Here is a 16,516-nt window from a genome sequence, read left to right on the forward strand (position 1 = left end):
CTTTTCCCCTTTTTGAAAATAGGGACAACATTTGCCCTCCTCCAGTCTGCCGGGACTTCACCTGTTCTCCAGGAATTCTCAAAGATGACTGCCAGTGGTTCTGAAATCACATCTGCCAGTTCTTTTAATACTCTTGGATGCAGTTCATCTGGCCCTGGAGACTTGAATACATCTAGACTAGCCAAGTATTCTTGTACTATCTCCTTAGTTATTCTGGGCTGTGTTTCCTCTGCTGAATCATTTGCTCCAAATTCTTCAGGTCGGGCATTGTTTTCTTTATCGGAGAAGACTGAGGCAAAGAAGGCATTGAGGAGTTCAGCCCTTTCTGTGTCCCCTGTTTGCATTTCACCATCTTCTCCTCTGAGTGACCCCACGGTTTCTTTGTTCTTCCTTTTGCTACGAACATACCCATAAAAGCCTTTTTTGTTGCTTTTAACCTCTCTAGCAAGCCTGAGTTCATTTTGTGCTTTAGCTTTTCTGACTTTGTGTCTACACGTGCTGGCTATTTGTTTGAATTCCTCTTTGGTGGTTTCCCCCCTTTTCCATTTTTTGTACACATCCTTTTTTAATCTTAACCCAGTTAAAAGTTCTTTAGATAGCCACCCTGGCTTCTTTAGGCACCTTCCATGTTTCCGTCTCATTGGTATTGCCTGAAGTTGTGCTTTTACTATCTCCCTCTTAACAAACTCCCAGCCATCTTGAACTCCCTTTCCTTTTAGTATTACTGTCCATGGGATCTCACCCAGCACTTCCCTAAGCTTTATGAAGTCGGCTTTCTTAAAGTCGAGAAATTGAGTCCTAGTATGCTTGGCTGCTCCTTTCCGCTGTATAGTAAACTTCAGAAGAGCATGATCACTCGCGCCTAATGATCCTTCCACTTCTACCCCACTAACCAGGTCATCAACATTGGTTAGGACCAGATCTAAAATGGCTGTTCCTCTTGTTGCTTCTCCCACTTTCTGGACAATGAAGTTGTCTGCAAGGGCAGTGAGGAATCTGTTTGACCTTATGCTCTTGGCTGAGTTTGACATCCAACAAATATCCGGGTAATTGAAGTCCCCCATTACTACTATCTCCCTTCCTTTTGCATGCTTGGCCATCTGTTCCAGGAAGGCATCATCTATGTCCTCCGTTTGGCTTGGGGATCTATAGTAAACTCCCACAATAAGGTCACTGTTATTCTTCTCTCCCTTAATTTTGACCCAAATGCTCTCACTTTGGCTTTGAGGTTCTAAATCTTGGATCTCTTCACAGGTATACACATCCCTGACATATAACGCCACTCCTCCTCCTTTCTTGTCTGGTCTGTTTCTTTGAAATAGATTGTATCCCTCCATTATTACATTCCAATCGTGGGATTTATCCCACCAGGTTTCAGTGATTCCTATTATGTCATATTTAGTTTGCTGTACCAGGAGCTCAAGCTCATCTTGTTTATTTCCCATGCTTTGCGCATTAGTGTACAGACATTGAAGTCCATTAATCATTCCCCCATGTCTCTTATTTAAGGATTTTCTCCTCCCACCACTAGGTCTGCATGCTCTTTGCTCCATTCGGTCTATGACATTTGGATGATCATCTTCATCAATTGATAGACTCCTACCTTCAGGAGCACTGTCTCCCTCCCCCACATTAGTCAGTTTAAAGCCCTCCTGATGAGGTTTCTGAGATTTTTTGCAAAAACATTCCTCCCAACCGTTGTGAGGTGCAGCCCATCGCTTGCCAGAAGTCCATCTTCAAGAAACTGCATTCCGTGATCTAAGAATCCAAACCGTTCCTGTTTGCACCATAGTATGTGCAGATCCCCATGGATGTGACCCCAGCCTTTGTATATAGTGGGTTGCAGTCTAACCATGAAGAAGATGGCAGTTTCCACCCATGTGCCCCCTTTCCATCTTCCTTGCAAGCGTCATTTTTGCGGTTTGGCTGCCCACCAGTTTGGCTGCTGTAAGCTGCCCTGAGACCTTAGTCCCAAAGGCTAAATAGGGGCGCATTTAGCCCCCATTCTTGCAATTCTTCACCTCTGCTTTAAAGTAATAAAACCAGTACCCTAGAAAACATCCTTTAACCATACTGCCAGATCCCTTAGGACTTAAAACTATGTGCTTCCAGGGCTTTTTGTAACCTTCAGTCCAGGGCTGCTTTCTCTTCACTTTACCCAAGACTTCTATTTCTACTTTAAGCCACGCTGTTGTGGGCATCCGTCTGCCTCGAGACACGGTGGAATGTATCTCTGGGAGTGAAGTCAACAGCTGTGGTAGCACTGAAGTGACCTCCTTGGGGCGCAAGCCTGGGCAGTGGGTCTGGGAGCCCTGGGGTGCCCAGACAACGAGATCCCCCTCCTGGCCTTGCTGATGTGGTCCAAAGGAAAGCAGAGCAAGACATTTGGCACCAGCTTGGCGTCAGAAGTTGGCCTTCTGGCGGTTCCCTCACTGCAAGATGTGAGGTTACAGGGAAACAGGCAGAGGGCCTTCTTGGTAATGGCACCCGCCCTGTGGAACGCCCTCCCATCAGATGTCAAGGAGATAAACAACTCTCTTACTTTTAAAAGACATATGAAGGCAGCCTGTTTAGGGAAGTTTTTAATGTTTAATCCTGTATTTTGTTTTTAACATTCGGTTGGGAGCCACCCAGAGTGGCTGGGGAAACCCAGCCAGATGGGCGAGGTATAAATTTATTATTATTATTATTATTATTATTATTATTATTATTATTATTATTAAATTTGCATTGTGCCACTGCCCACCTCCCCAGTATGTGGTAGCTGGAAGATTCCCCGCGAGGAAATCTGGCAGTAAAGGCTCTCCACACCTGCTTTAAAGACAAAAGCAGAGACTGAATTGGGAGACAATCAACATATTGGACAGGAACTGTGTAAGACTGCAAGGCGTGCAAATCTGCTATTATGATTCCTCAGTGAGGCAGAAATCATCATCATCATCATCATCATTGTGTGTGTGTGTGTTTGGCTTGTATTTCCTTGCCCCTGGTAGCATGCCCACATGTCGGGTGTCACCAGCTGCTGATACAGCCCTATCCGTCTGCTGCTTCAGCAGCCTCTTGGGGCTGCACCTGAGCTGTCGACATCTAGGCTCAGGAAACGGCTCCTTGCTTGCAACATGGCATGAGAGAATGAGCTGCAGCTCCTCCAACAGATGGCTCCCGTCATGTTGGCAAGGCAAGGTTTCATGTTTGCGTAATTAGTCGCATGTCATATTGAAAGGGAAGGCCTGTTTGCATGCAAGAGACCTTCGCGTGGTTCTTGGAGTTAAGAGGCAAACTTGTTTGGGGGAGACGCAGCCTCTTTCCAGTTGCTCTTGAAACAAATGTTGACAGGGCTAAGAATAATTATTATTATTATTACTTATTTATTCATTCATTGCCCTCCCATCTGGCTGGGTTTCCCCAACCACTCTGGGCGGCTTCCAACAAAAGATTAAAAATACATTAAAACACCAGTCATTAAAAAAAACTTCCCTAAACAGGGCTGCCTTTGGGAAATAAGGTGGCAAGAAGTTGTCAGCCGTGCTCCCATCATGGAGGTTTACATGATAGGCTTCCAGTGACACCTTGCTGTCCCCTCGGAATAAGACAGCACTTGGGGGCGCGGCTCAGTAGCAGAGCACATGCTTTCCAGATGCAGTATTCCATCGGATCTCCAGTTAAAAGGGTGAAGCAGAAGACTTCTGCAAGAATGCCTAGATAGCTACTGCCAGCACCTCTCAGGTAGGCGCCATTGCCATTCTAAGAGGGAGGCATTCACAGGGAGTTCCGGCACCTCTTTTTCTGGGATATGCAACCAAACCTCCCTTCTTGTGGTTTAGTCATGTCCGACTCCTCGTGACCCCATGGACCAGAACTCGCCAGGCACTCCTGTCTTCCACTGCCTCCAACAAACTCATGTTGGTAGCTTCGAGAACACTGTCCAACCATCTCATCCTCTGTCGTCCCCTTCTCCTTGTGCCCTCCATCTTTCCCAACATCAGGGTCTTTTCCAAGGAGCCTTCTCTTCTCATGAGGTGGCCAAAGTATTGGACCCTCAGCTTCAGGATCTGTCCTTCCAGTGAGCACTCAGGGCTGATTTCCTTAAGAATGGAGAGGTTTCATCTTCTTGCAGTCCATGGGACTCTCCAGAGTCTTCTCCAGCACCATAATTCAAAAGCATCAATTCTTCGGTGATCAGCCTTCTTTATGGTCCAGCTCTCGCTTCCATACATCACTACTGGGAAAACCATAGCTTGAACTATATGGACCTTTGTCAGCAAGGTGATGTCTCTGCTTTTTAAGATGCTGTCTAGGTTTGTCATTGTGTTTCTCCCAAGAAGCAGGCATCTTGTAATTTTGTGACTGCTGTCCCAAAATATTAGGCAAAGTGTTAAATCCTGTTTCAGCAATGTGTGCACCTGGTACATGCATTTGCAACACCTTCCCTGTGGAGTGGTGCCAATGAAAGAGTTGGCATTCCCAATCTGAAGCAGCTTCCGCTACCTTCCCACTTTTATATAGGTCCCTGGGAGGGGAGATGTGAATTCAACAAAACGGACAAGAAGACAACATTCAGGGGGTGGGAACAACATCAGAAAGGAAAACCAGAGAAAATATGATAGGGGACCAAACGTGGCCCTCCTTCTTTGCAGAAGAAACTGGACTTGGGCATGCAGCGCCTGCCTGCACAGAAAGCAGCATTATGCCCAGTCAGACGATTGGTCCAGTTTCTTCTTTGGTGATCCCTCCTAGCCAAGTAAGATTGTCTTCCATAAACACGGTTTTAACAATGAGTCTGTAAGTGACTGTGGAGGCCAATTCTGGATCCACATGTCCTTCCACAGTGGGGACATAGGTTTCTGGGCAGGAGTTGATCACGGTGTGGATTTGCCAAGCGTGCCTTCTTAGCCCATTTCTTCCTTGTGTCCTGAGTTCGAGTGTCTTCAAAGCCCATGACACCTTTGGTAAAGGCTGTTCTCCAACTGGAGCACTCGCAGACCAGTGTTTCCCAGTTGTCAGTGTTTATACTACATTTTTAAAGATTTGCCTTGAGAGAGTCTTTAAACCTCTTTTGTTGACCACCAGCATTACGCTTTCCATTCTTAAGTACTGTAGTTGCTTTGGAAGACAATAATCAGGCATCCGCACAACATGACCAGTCCAACAGAGTTGATGTTGAAGAATCTTTGCTTTGACACTGGTGATCTTTGCTTCTTCCAGTACACTGGCGTTAGTTCACCTGTCTTCCCAAGTGATGTGTGATTTTTTTTAAGAGACACTGTTGAAGGAATCTTTCAAGGAGTTGGAGATGGCATTTATAAGTGGTCCATGTTTCACAAGCATATAGTAAGGTTGGTAGTACAATAGCTCTGTAAACAAGCATTTTGGTTTCCCTGCGAATGTCCTGGTCCTCAATCACTTTGCACTTCAATTGGGAGAAAGCTGCACTCGCAGAGCTCAGGCGATGCTGGATTTCAGCATCAATGTTGGCCCTTGTAGAAAGATAACTGCCCAGGTAGGAAAAATGATGGACATTTTCCAATGTTACACCATTAAGTTGGATTTGTGCCGCTGCAGTGGGGTTGTTTTGTGCTTGTTGGTGCAGCACTTTCGTTTTTAGGATATTTAGGATGGTTTGCAGCTCATCCTCTGTGTGTGCACATCAGCATACTGAAGCTCTTTGATGGAAGTTACGGTAACCTTACTCTTTGCTTTCAGCCGACACAGATTAAAGAACTTTCCATCTGTTCGATATATGATTTCTGCTCCGGTGGAGAGTTTCCCTTCGACAAAGTGTAGGATCATGGCGATGAAAATAATAAACAGAGTTGGGACGATAACACAGCCGTATTTGCCTGATCCCAGTGGGAATGGTTCACTTTGAGAGTCATTGTTATCTGCGATTGTTGCTGTCATATTATCATGGAGGTGCCAAAGGATGTTCACAAATTGATCTGGGCAGCCGATTTTCAGAAGGACAGTACCGTGAAATTGGTCCAGTTGCCTCATTACTGTCTACACCAGGGGTTGTCAACCTGGTCCCTACTGCCAACTAGTGAGCATTTTAGGATTCTAGGTGGGCGGTAGGGGGTTCTGCGACACAAGCTGAATCCCCCTTCCATCAAGCACTGGTGGGCGGTAAGGAAATTTTACCATCAAGAAAGATGCATTAGTGGGTGGAAGGTATAGACAGGTTGACTACCCCCGGTCTACACACTCCAGGATTTCAGACTAGGTAGACTGCAGCCCCATCAGGAGATATCAGAGATGGAACCATGTTCTCTACCACTGAGCCAGTTGCCATCTCATTCCACAACCTGCATTTTGCAAGGGCCAAGGGTGCCAGACAAGGACCAGAGTGACCCAGGTTCAAATCCCAACCTGGGCCATAGAATTTGGCAGGTGAGCTAGAGAAAGTCAGGTCAGCTTAAACCAGGCATGGCCAAACTTGGCCGTCCAGATGTTTTGGGACTACAACTCCCATCAACCCTAGCTAACAGGACCAGTGGTCAGGGATGATGGGAATTGTAGTCCCAAAACATCTGGACGGCCAAGTTTGGCCATGCCTGGCCTAAGCTATCCCGCAGGAATTCTCAAATATGGCACTGTGGTGCTGACAGTTGCCCACTAGATGGCACTTTCCTCTTAACTTTACTTAGGAGAGCAGCTATAGTTTCAAATGTTCACTTTTCCCCCAAATGGTGCTCATCTACTGCTGCACTTGACATCTGCAAACAAAAGGGCACAAAGTTTCAAAAGAGCTTGATCTGTCTGCTTAGCAGCGGCGTAGCGTGAGTTGTCAGCACCCGGGGCAAGGCAAGTAATTTGCGCCCCCTAACCCGTGGATTTGCGCCCCCTAACCTGTGGATTTGTGCCCCCTAACCCGTGGATTTGCCCTAACCCCAGATGTTGCGCCCAGTGCGGCCGGTTCAAGTCCTCCCTCCAGAGAAGGAGAAAACAAGCATGCTCCATCTTCCATGTGACAGCCCTTGAGATATTTGAAGATGGCTATCATCTCTCCTCTCAGTCTCCTCTTCTCCAGGGTAAACACACCCAGCTCCTTCAAGCGCTCCTCATAAGGCTGGGTTTCCAGACCCTTGATCATCTTGGTCACCTTCCAGCTTGTCAACATCCTTCTTAAATTGTGGTGCCCAGAACTGGACACAGTATTCCAGGTGTGGTCTGACCAAGGCAGAATAGAGTAGCACTATTACTACTGCTTTGGTTAGGTTATATAAAACAGCAAGCACCATAAAATAAATACGGTAAGTGGGGAGTGGGAAATGATAGAAGATCAAATATTAGGTTAAATAGAAGTTTCTTAATCCTACTTGTAGAATAGATTGCGTTTTAAATAAAGGCATTCTGAATCCTAAAATACCGTTTATGGGGGAGGGGGTAATTAATGTATATATTTAAACTGTAATCCATATCACTTTTGCAATACGGTTTGGAATGAAAGATAAAAATTAGAAAACCAAAGGCTACTTGTTAACAATGGGTCAGTAGGTACAGCATGAGAGTCTTAATTTCAGGGTTGTGGGTTTGAGCCCCACGTTGGGCAAAAAGATCCCTGCATTGCAGGGGGTTGGACTAGATGACCCTCAGGTCCCTCCCAACTCTACCATTTTTGCAGTGTAGGAATCACAGATAAATAATCCCTGGTAAACGGGCATAGAAGCTCTGCTTAGAAATCTCCAAGGAAGGAGAGTCCACCAGCTTCCAAGTCCGTTCCACTGTGTTGTTGTTTTTTTAATTGAATTCTGATTGTATAGTTTATTATTATTAAAGATTTTCTTGTTTAACAGAAGTATGTGTAATGTCTCTCATATTTTTTCCATGTAACATTTTTACAAATCAGTTTCATTTGATGAGACATTGCGGGGGGGGGGGGGGGAGATGGGTGGCGATTTTCTATTTTGCTTAATGTATGTAGGGTTTGGTGTCAGCATTGCTCATGCTGTTCACTTGTGTTCCTTTGGTGGTGAGAGAGGTTGGGGTTGGCCTAGGGTGTGATTGTTTGTTTGTGGTTGGCTGTGGTGGTCTTTGTTTTCATGCGTGAGCGGGGTGGGTGGGTGTTTTGGGTCAGGTTAGCCATATTGATTTGTATGCTGTTGGTGGAGTTTTGTCATTGTCTTGTTGGGCTGTGTATGTGATAAAGGGGAGCCATACCGGGGTGAAGGTGTCTTCTTCTATTTGTCCCCGTGTCAGTTTCAGTTTATTGGTTAATTTTTCTAGTAGGGCTGTTTCCCATACTATTTGGTACCATTGGTCCATGCTTACTCCTGACAGGTCTCTCCAGTGTCTGGCTATGATGTTTCTGGTTGCTGAGAGTAGGTGGGTTATGAGTTCTTTGTGGTGTAAAGGGGCATTATTGTCTTGGAAGAAATCCGTTCCACTGTTGAACAGCTCTTACTGTCAGAAAGTTCATCCTGGTGTTTGGTCAGAATCTTATTTATTGTCATTTGAATCCAATGCAGATATGGATTTAGAGGAGCATGAGCTGTTTGGTCGCACTGGGCACAGAGCCTCAGGGGCACTGCAGAATGGAACTATGATGCAGAATGGAAGGCGAGAGGCCGGTGGCACCAAATTTTGGCATCGCATAAACAACAGCTGCCAAGGCAGTGACTGCCACTAAATGGAAATCTCAGGACACACCAACAAAGGAAGAGTGGATTTGTAAATGAAGTGAATATATAGAATTGGCAAAATTAACTTCAATTATAAGACATCAATCAAACCAAAAGTTAAGAGTGGAGTGGAAGTATTTCGAAGATTACATGTCAAAATATTGTTTTAAAAATGACACGCTAATAGGCTTAGAATAAAAAATGTAAGCAATAATAAAACCAATAAAGAAAGAAGGAAAACTCAGAATTAAACAAAAATAATTTATTATAGAATGCAAAGGGGGAAAGGTAGAAAGAAATACAGTGGTACCTCAGGTTAAGTACTTAATTCGTTCCGGAGGTCCGTACTTAACCTGAAACTGTTCTTAACCTGAAGCACCACTTTAGCTAATGGGGCCTCCCGCTGCTGCCGCGCCACTGGAGCACGATTTCTGTTCTCATCCTGAAGCAAAGTTCTTAACCTGAAGCACTATTTCTGGGTTAGCAGAGTATGTAACCTGAAGCATATGTAACCTGAAGCATATGTCATCCGAGGTACCATTGTATAAAGAAGTCGAATTGCTGTGGAGAGAAGTAGAGGGTGGGAGGTGGGTTTTATAATTAAGTGTATAATTATGCAGCTGTTGTAATTTAGATACAGTATTATATTTTATATGAGGGAATCATTGGGAATTTTGGTTATTATGTAACCAATATGTATTATTGATCTTTGGGGTGGGGGGGAACAAATGAATTTTGGCAATGCATAGGTCTGCCATTGTCCATTCGTTCAGGTCCTGCTCTCTGGAGAGGCAGAAAACAAGCTTCCTCCATCTTCCACGGGCAGCCCTTCAGATATTTGAAGGCATCTATCAGAGCAGGTGAAGAACCCTGTGGCCCTCCAGATGTTGATGGATTCCAACCCCCACCGTCCCTCACCACTGGCTAGGTTGGCTGGCGCTGATGGTTGCCATCCAACCACATCTGGAGGTCCCCCATGGCTGGAGCAAAGAACATCCCTTAATGGCCTGGAATCTCTCTCTCTGCCTTTGGAATGCGACCCCCATCAAAGCTAGTGGGAGGGGCAAAAGGGGAAAGTTTGCAGGGAGTCTGCATCTGGGGACTTGGAGAGACCCTGAGAGCTAGGCTGAAGGGGAAAGCACCCTGGGGTGCTGTAGTGCCATTTGATGCAGCCATCTGGGTTTTGACAGCTGTTAGAATGGGGAGAGTAGTGATGTATGGAAGTGAGAGCTGGACCATAAAGAAGGTTGATCACCGGAGAATGGATGCTTTTGAATTCTGGTGCTGGAGAGTCCCATGGACTGCAAGAAGATCAAACCTCTCCATTCTGAAGGAAATCAGCCCTGAGTGCTCACTGGAAGGACAGATCCTGAAGCTGAGGCTCCAAGACTTTGGCCACCTCATGAGAAGAGAAGACTCCCTGGAAAAGCCTCTGATGTTGGGAAAGATGGAGGGCACAAGGAGAAGGGGACGACAGAGGACGAGATGGTTGGATTGTGTTCTCGAAGCTATGAACATGAGTTTGACCAAACTGCGGGAGGCAGTGGAAGAAAGGAGTGCCTGGCGTGCTCCGGTCCAGGGGGTCACGAAGAGTCGGACACGACTAAACAACAACAGAAAGAGGAGGCGTTCCCTCCCCTCCTCCTGCTGCTCACGAAGTTCCCCTTGCTCGGAGAAGTGGGGAACGACCCTCCGCAGGAGACTCTCCGCCGCAGGCATTTCCCTGGCGCGCCGTGCCAAAAACCTGGACGGCGTTTGCTCTCCAGGGCGCGCAGGTTGGAGGGGCTCGGTTGCAACGCCATTCTTCCCACCTACCCGCCGCCGCCGAGGAGAAGCCTCGATCTGCAATGCAGCAGCGTTAAACGGGCGGCGGGGAGTGTGTGCGCGCGTGCAAGGCTCCTCCAGCGCCTTTCCGCGGACGCGCAGCGAACTCCGGCCGCCAGGTCGCGCCTGCTTGCAAGGCCAGGTCGGTTGCCCAAAAATAAGGAACACCCCACCCGTTTCCAGCTCAGAGACACCCCCCAACCTGTAGGCACGCAGGCAGGGCGGAGATGCCTTTGGAGACGTTGCAGAGGGGCCGCCTTGCTGGCTTATTTTATTGTATTTTTGCACCAGCCCCCCCCCTCCCCAAAACCACCCCATTGCATGCATCCATGCAAGCAGGCATCTTTTGCAGCGCGCCCCGTGCGCCTCGCCTGCGGCTGAGTCAGCGGCGGAGGAATGCGAGGGGGAGGGCGAGCAGGAGGCGCCGCCCCCCCCGGCCGCTCCTCGGGGGAGGGGGCGTTGCGCCTCTCGGCGGCCATGACGTCATGGCCTATGCAAATGACCCTCCGGTGGGGAGCGGGGGCTCCGCGGGGCGCGCGGCTCAGTCGCGCCGAGGAGGCGAAGCGGGCGCCACGAGGGGACGCAGCGCAGCAGCCGCAGCCGGAGCCGGGGAGGGTGGGCTGGGGGGCGCTGCGCGGGCTGCAAGCCATGGCCCAGCCCGGGCACCGCCAGGCGCCGCCGACGCCACCAGCAGCGGCGCCCCCTCCCGTCCAGCGGGAGCCAAGAGCGGACGGCAGCCAGGTGGGCATCCCCGGGCAGGGCTGGGACGGGGCGCCCGTGGCGCGAGGGGCGCGGGCTCTTCCGCGAGGGGCGCGGCGTCGGAGGGTGTCCTGAGAGTGTAGCCCGACGTCTTCCCTGGAGTTCCTTTGGAGAGGGTCTCCTGAAGTGGGGGAGACTTTTTTGGGGGGGGGTCCAAGCCCTGACTCGGGACCCTTCCGAGGGCGCGGGGGTTGTGGGTGCTAGTGGAGGGGGACTCAACTTCTCGTGGGATTCAAGGGTGCCAACTTGAATATTTTTTGGGGGGGTGGGGGGGACACCATTTCAGTGCCATTGCCCATCAACTTGGGGGCCCTCAAATATTTTATTGGGGCCCCCAAAATTCCCTCAGCCCCCTAGGAGCTGGCTCCTATGCTGGGATCCCCATCTCAGGTTCCCAGGCGCCCCCCACCCAAGCAACCGCCTGGCCGCAGAGGGGCGGGTGGGCGCAGCTCGTCGCGCCGCTGCGGTTTCTCCGGCGGGGTTGGGGGGTCGGGAGCCCAACCCCGGACAGAAAACCCTTCTCCCCTCCCTTCGCCCCCTTTCTAATCCCGAGTTCAGTTCAGGAATCCCACCTGCCTTTGGGAAACTTTTTCTCCCCTTTCCCAGCACCCACAAACGGTGCTTGGATAATTAAAGGCTTTCCCCTCCACCCCAGTCTAAAATAAAAGTGGGCTGTTTCGTTTCTTGTGAACGCTTCCGCGAGAGACGGAGAGCTTGGGCAGGCGGACCCCCCAATATTCGCGTGCGCGCCTTAGTTTGTGCGAAGTGCGAGTTGCGCTTGTGCACGCACACGCAGGGTGGCCCCCTGTGGGCTCGAACAGCTGATCGGAGAAGGAAAGGGGGGGCGGCACGGCGACTGGAGCCTGCTTTTTTCGGATTTTATTTTAGCAGCCTGGAAAGGGATCCAGGGAGAGCGCCTCCTCCTCTGTTGAACTGTGTGCGCCTGTGGTCTTGGGAAAGGGGAGGGGGGCGCACACTGACTGGCAGAGTTTATTTTTGTCTCCTGCCTGCTGGAGCTGCCAGTGGGGCCTAAATCCAGGAGTGGGGAGGGTCTGGCTGGCTAGCTAGCTGCTTAGGAGATGCTCGGATCCTGTCGAGAGAGCTGCAGTGCTTCTTCCACTGCTTCCTGGTCCAGGAGAGAGGAGAGCAGAGGACCAGGGCTTGGGGCTGGTTTGCACCAGCTCTCTGTAGCAGCAGTGTTAAAGTGTGTGCGCTTTCCTCCCCGCCCCCCTTTCCACTTCCCCCTCTTCTGTCCTCCTGTCCTCCCTGCCTTGAGTGATGGGATTGCAGTCCCTTGCTCCTCTTCCCCCTCTGGCCCAATCCAGGTAACATTCCTACCTTGGGAGAATCTGCTCATGGGCTATAGAAGCAACAGGGGGAGCTCCCTACTTTCTCCTCCTCCTCCTCCTCCTCCTCCTCCTCCGCACTGTGTGGGAGGGAGGTTCCTTCTAAACCTCTGGAGGATGCAAAACCCACACCTGCCGCTGTGTGTGGGCTCCATATTTAGGTTCTGCTGTCTCTCCCTGCACCCTCAATTGCCTGACCTGTTTTTTTTTTTTTTTGGAGGGGAAGGATTTTTTCGAAATAATAATAAAAAACCTTGCAAAACATCACACTGCCGCTTCCCCTCCTAAAATGAAGAAGGCGCGAGCTCCCCCTCCCTCCTGGTTATCGCAGATCCCAAATTTTCCCTCTGTCATATTAGGAAGTGAGCCGAGGGTTCTGTCATGCTGAATCATAGCGCTGCCTTGCAAAGTGTGTCATCGTTACCATCACAGCAAAATTCTTCTTTCTCTCCCTCCCTCCCTCTCTCTCCAACAGTTGTGAATGCTTCTCCTCCTCCTCCTCTTTTTTCTTTTTTCTTTTTTTACCCCTCCTCGGCAAGGAATGCTGCGGCTGTGGATGGTCCAGAAAGCTTTCCCGTGGAAGGAGCCAGCGACGCCTGGGCTAAAATAACCAGACCGGGAAAGGGAGAGTGACGGGTGGCGGCTGTACGACGCAGGGACCTGCATGATCTCCACACATTGCTGTGCCTTGTTGAGAAGTGGAGCTATAGAAGTCCCCTTGGCTTTCTGCGCTGCATGTCGTCGTCTTGGGAAGAATTAAGAGGCAGCCACCGGCATCTCGGCCTGGAAAGAGAGAGCGAGAGAAAGAGGGAGCCTGGGAGCACCAGGAAAGCAATTGCACGTCAAGATCCGTCCACAAACATCTGTCTTATTTCTGCAATAACAACACCATCGTAAAGTAGACTTCGGTGGGGGTGGGGGGGGCGGAGAAGAAGAAGAAAAGGAGGGTTTTCTTCCTGCAGTTTTCCCGTCCCTGTATATGCACACATTTTCCCCTTCCTCTTAGCATTGCACGCACACAAGCGCATTCACACATACACACAAACACGCCAACCATGATGTTTCGAGACCAGGTCGGAGTGTTGGCAGGCTGGTTCAAGGGCTGGAACGAGTGCGAGCAAACTGTTGCGTTGCTCTCCCTGCTGAAGAGGGTGAGCCGGAGTCAAGCCCGTTTCCTGCAGCTCTGCCTTGAGCATTCCCTGGCGGACTGCACCGAACTCCACATCCTTGAGAACGAGGCCAACAATCCTGGTAAGATCCTTCTCTCTCTCTTTCTCTGTCCCTCCCTCCCTCTCCGCCCTCCCCTTCGCCGCTTGGTGCATCCAATCCGTCTTGAATGCCACATTGTTCTCTTGAGTGACGGCTAGAACAGGCTGGTGCACAAGGCTTGCACTTGGAGGGAGTTGTGGGGGGCACCCCGTAGAAATCGCCCTGGTTCCACACAAGGCGCGGCAGCAAAAACTTAAGCACTGCTGGGATTTTCTCTCTCCCCTCCTCCTTTCCTTTCCTCTCTTTTGCTGCAAGCAGAAAAAGCTTTGGTGTAACTCCGGTAGCATGAATGATTGATACTCCTCCTCCCTCCCTCGCACAGAACTTCCTGTCACATAAGTAACTCAGGTCACGTAGAGTCTGGATTTCCTAGGCTCCTTTTGGGCAATGTTGCTTCTTTGCTCTGCCTCTTCAGCAGCATGAAGAAGCAGAAGCAGTCGAGGGTGGCCTTGTGCAGGTTGCTAGATAATTCTCCCACCCACCCACCCACTTCCAATTTGGGAGGATCCGGGAGCCAGTGAGAGATATCTTAATTTCATGTGTGTGTGTGTGTGTGTGTGTGTGTGTGTGTGTGTGTGTATGTGTTAATGGCAATTGCTCTTTTCATATATGCAGTATTCATAATATAGGTCAATTTTAGCAGTTCGTGCCGCTTCGCAAGAAATCTTTACTGGAAACGTTTCAGAGAGGAAATATGTCATTTCATTGGAAAGTGCTGTGTTTTGCTTCATAAAATTAGATGCGTGGTTAAATGGGCAGGCTTGGTTTTAATTTTGGGACAGTGGTACCTCGGGTTAAGAACTTAATTCGTTCCGGGGGTCCATTCTTAACCTGAAACTGTTCTTAACCCGAGGTACCACTTTAGCTAATGGGGCCTCCCTCTGCTGCACTATTTCTGTTCTCATCCTGAAGCAAAGTTCTTAACCCAAGGCACTATTTCTGGGTTAGCAGAGTCTGTAACCTGAAGCATATGTAACCCGAGGTACCACTGTATTCTCCCTTGTGTGCTGCATAGTAGCACCTCTCTCAGTGTTGGTGGTAAACTGACAGTGGCATGAAGGAAATGAGTGCAAATATTTCTCATTGCTTGAGTTAGAGCAAGATAAATTCCAGACACCTGGACTGCCAGGTGCCAGAGAGTTTGCTGCTGGCAGATAGAGACATTTTTGCATGTTTGTTTCTCGTTTGAAGATCAACATGCTTCTGGTGGGGAAAAAAAGATAGTGTAGTTAACAAATGCTCAGTGTTCGTGACAATTTCGGATGTTGCAAGGCTAGCTTTTGAGAGGGCATCAGATTGTTGTTGTTGTTTAGTCATTTAGTCGTGTCCGACTCTTCGTGACCCCCTGGACCAGAGCACGCCAGGCCCTCCTGTCTTCCACTGCCTCCCGCAGTTTGGTCAAACTCATGCTGGTAGCTTTGAGAACACTGTCCCACCATCTCGTCCTCTGTCGTCCCCTTCTCCTTGTGCCCTCCATCTTTCCCAACATCAGGGTCTTTTCCAAGGAGTCTTCTCTTCTCATGAGGTGGCCAAAGTATTGGAGCCTCAGCTTCAGGATCTGTCCTTCCCGTGAGCACTCAGGGCTGATTTCCTTCAGAATGGAGAGGTTTGATCTTCTTGCAGTCCATGGGACTCTCAAGAGTCTCCTCCAGCACCAGAATTCAAAAGCATCAATTCTTTGGCGATCAGCCTTCTTGATGGTCCATACATCACTACAGGGAAAACCATAGCTGTAACTATACAGACCTTTGTTGGCAAGGTGATGTCTCTGCTTTTTAAGATGCTGTCTAGGTTTGTCATTGCTTTTCTCCCAAGAAGCAGGCGTCTTTTAATTTCGTGACTGCTGTCACCATCTGCAGTGATCATGGAGCCCAAGAAAGTAAAGATGGTGATGATGATTTATACTGTCCTTTATCAAAAGATCTCAGAGCAACATTAGAAACACATTACAAAACATCAATGATAAAAACATAGTAGAAAGCATTCTGACAGACAGCTTAATACAGTGGTACCTTGGTTCTCAAACTTAATCCGTTCCGGAAGTCCATTCCCAAACCAAAGCGTTCCAAAACCAAGGTGTGCTTTCCCACAGAAAGTAATGCAAAACGGATTAATGTGTTCCAGACTTTTAAAAACAACCCCTAAAACAGGAATTTAGCAGGAATTTTACTATCTAACGAGACGATTGATCCATAAAGTGAAAGAAATAAACAATGTACTGCAGTCACCAGTGGCGTAGCATGGGTTGTCAGCACCCAGGGCAAGGCAAGTAATTTGCGCCCCCTAACCCGTGGATTTTAGAGCTGCGAGTGCGAGCACTCGCCCCCCCCCAGATGTTGCGCCCGGTGCGTCCGGCCCCCCCTGCACCCCCCACGCTACGCCACTGGCAGTCACACAATTAATCAATCAGTAGCTGAACTGGGTTCCACACAGTCACAAAAACAAAACGAAAAGAGCCACAGAAACACAAAATGAATAGCAAATACAGACAGACCTCAACACAACACTCAAAACAGAAGTGTGGCGCTCAAAATGGAGCACGTTTGGCTTCCGATAAAAGTTCGCAAACTGGAACACTTACTTCCGGGTTTGCAGTGTTTGGGTTCCAAGTTGTTTGAGTACCAAGGCGTTTGAGAACCAAGGTACCACTGTAGTAAAATAATCAACATAATAACAGTCTGCTTCAAATGCTGTATCTGC

General features: G+C 48.9%; 1 protein-coding gene across 2 annotated transcripts in view; it reads left to right on the forward strand.

Moving 5' to 3' along the window:
* The first annotated feature begins 10,983 nt into the window (after positions 1-10,983).
* Positions 10,984-16,516, forward strand: part of SAMD4A (sterile alpha motif domain containing 4A) — a 135,586-nt gene continuing 130,053 nt past the window's right edge. Inside the window, exons 1-2 of one of the 2 annotated variants that reach the window (XM_028726262.2) lie at positions 10,984-11,183; positions 13,023-13,798. In XM_028726262.2, coding sequence (XP_028582095.2) covers positions 13,603-13,798 — 196 coding nt within the window. In that variant the 5' untranslated portion in view covers positions 10,984-11,183; positions 13,023-13,602. The remainder of the gene's footprint in view (positions 11,184-13,022; positions 13,799-16,516) is intronic. The other variant, XM_028726174.2, reaches the window with a different exon arrangement.

Source organism: Podarcis muralis, chromosome 1 (assembly GCF_964188315.1).
Source record: "Podarcis muralis chromosome 1, rPodMur119.hap1.1, whole genome shotgun sequence".
NCBI lineage: Eukaryota > Metazoa > Chordata > Lepidosauria > Squamata > Lacertidae > Podarcis > Podarcis muralis.